The 1,194-nt window shown below is 41.3% G+C and overlaps 1 protein-coding gene across 1 annotated transcript; it reads left to right on the forward strand.

Moving 5' to 3' along the window:
• Positions 1-469: 469 nt before the first annotated feature.
• Positions 470-967, forward strand: LOC138357529 (RNA-binding protein 12-like). Its single transcript, XM_069314397.1, has one exon. It carries the CDS (start codon positions 470-472, stop codon positions 965-967), a length of 498 nt encoding a protein of 165 aa, XP_069170498.1.
• The last annotated feature ends 227 nt before the right edge of the window (positions 968-1,194 follow it).

The raw sequence follows: 1,194 nt of genomic DNA on the forward strand, positions 1-1,194 counted from the left end.
CCCGATCTGCAAACGCCTCCCACCCCCTTTCCATCCTTTCCCTACACCCTCCTCTATCCATCCTATTCTTACATTAAAAGGAGGACAGAGGAATAAAACAGGACTCATTGAATTAGACAACCAGCTGCTAGAAAGGCCGGGCCCTTGAGCTAAAGTCCGATCCTTTAGGCACAAATAGGTTAGTACACACACACACACACACACACAAATACATACATCTTTACAAACAATTCTATGTCAATATATCGATATAAATACATTACTGAATTACTGAATAAATACCAAAAAAAGTGAATTAAAATCTGGAAAAATAATTAAATTAATTAAAATTTTGGGGTCATTAGTCAAAGCAAAGATCACCATTGTTTAAGGAAGGTCATTATGAAAATAATTAAGGTTGATGGAAGGTCACCGTGACTTGTGTGAGGTGAAAGGTCAAAGGCCGATATGAATTATTTAATCAGCTAGAATGTCATGGGTCAGGATTAGTGAGCTAGAGTCTGGTTCTATAGTGCCAGCCTCAACAGTGCCAGGCTCTACAGTGCCAGGCTCTACAGTGCCATGCTCTACAGTGCCAGGTTCTACAGTGCCAGGCTCTACAGTGCCAGGCTCAACAGTGCCAGGCTCTACAGTGCCAGGCTCTACAGTGCCAGGCTCTGCAGTGCCAGCCTCTACAGTGCCAGGCTCTACAGTGCCAGGCTCTAAAGTGCCAGGTTCTACAGTGCCAGGCTCTACAGTGCCAGGTTCTACAGTGCCAGGCTCTACAGTGCCAGGCTCTACAGTGCCAGGCTCTACAGTGCCAGCCTCTACAGTGCCAGGCTCTACAGTGCCAGGCTCTACAGTGCCAGGCTCTACAGTGCCAGGCTCTACAGTGCCAGCCTCTACAGTGCCAGGCTCTACAGTGCCAGGCTCTACAGAGCAGGAATCTGAGCGCTCCAAAAGAGCCTGCCTTCCTCAAATGATCTGAACAGAAAGAGTTTTTAATAGTTCTAAAATGTAGAAAATTCACCAGAAGATTAACAAGGAATTTATATATTTTCCTTTTATTGTTAATTTTTTTTTTAAATGAATTAAATGAATTTTTTTTTTAAATTAAATAAAAAAATCAATGTTAAATTTATTGTTTTAAATTTATTTATGTATTTATTTAAACTAAGCATTTATATATTTGTGGAAGAGATGACTTATAGACAT

This window comes from Procambarus clarkii, chromosome 78 (genome assembly GCF_040958095.1).
Source record: "Procambarus clarkii isolate CNS0578487 chromosome 78, FALCON_Pclarkii_2.0, whole genome shotgun sequence".
NCBI lineage: Eukaryota > Metazoa > Arthropoda > Malacostraca > Decapoda > Cambaridae > Procambarus > Procambarus clarkii.

Excerpts from the sequence above, each read along its gene's own strand:
- LOC138357529 (XM_069314397.1), top strand. The coding sequence starts at position 470 with ATGTCATGGGTCAGGATTAGTGAGCTAGAGTCTGGTTCTATAGTGCCA.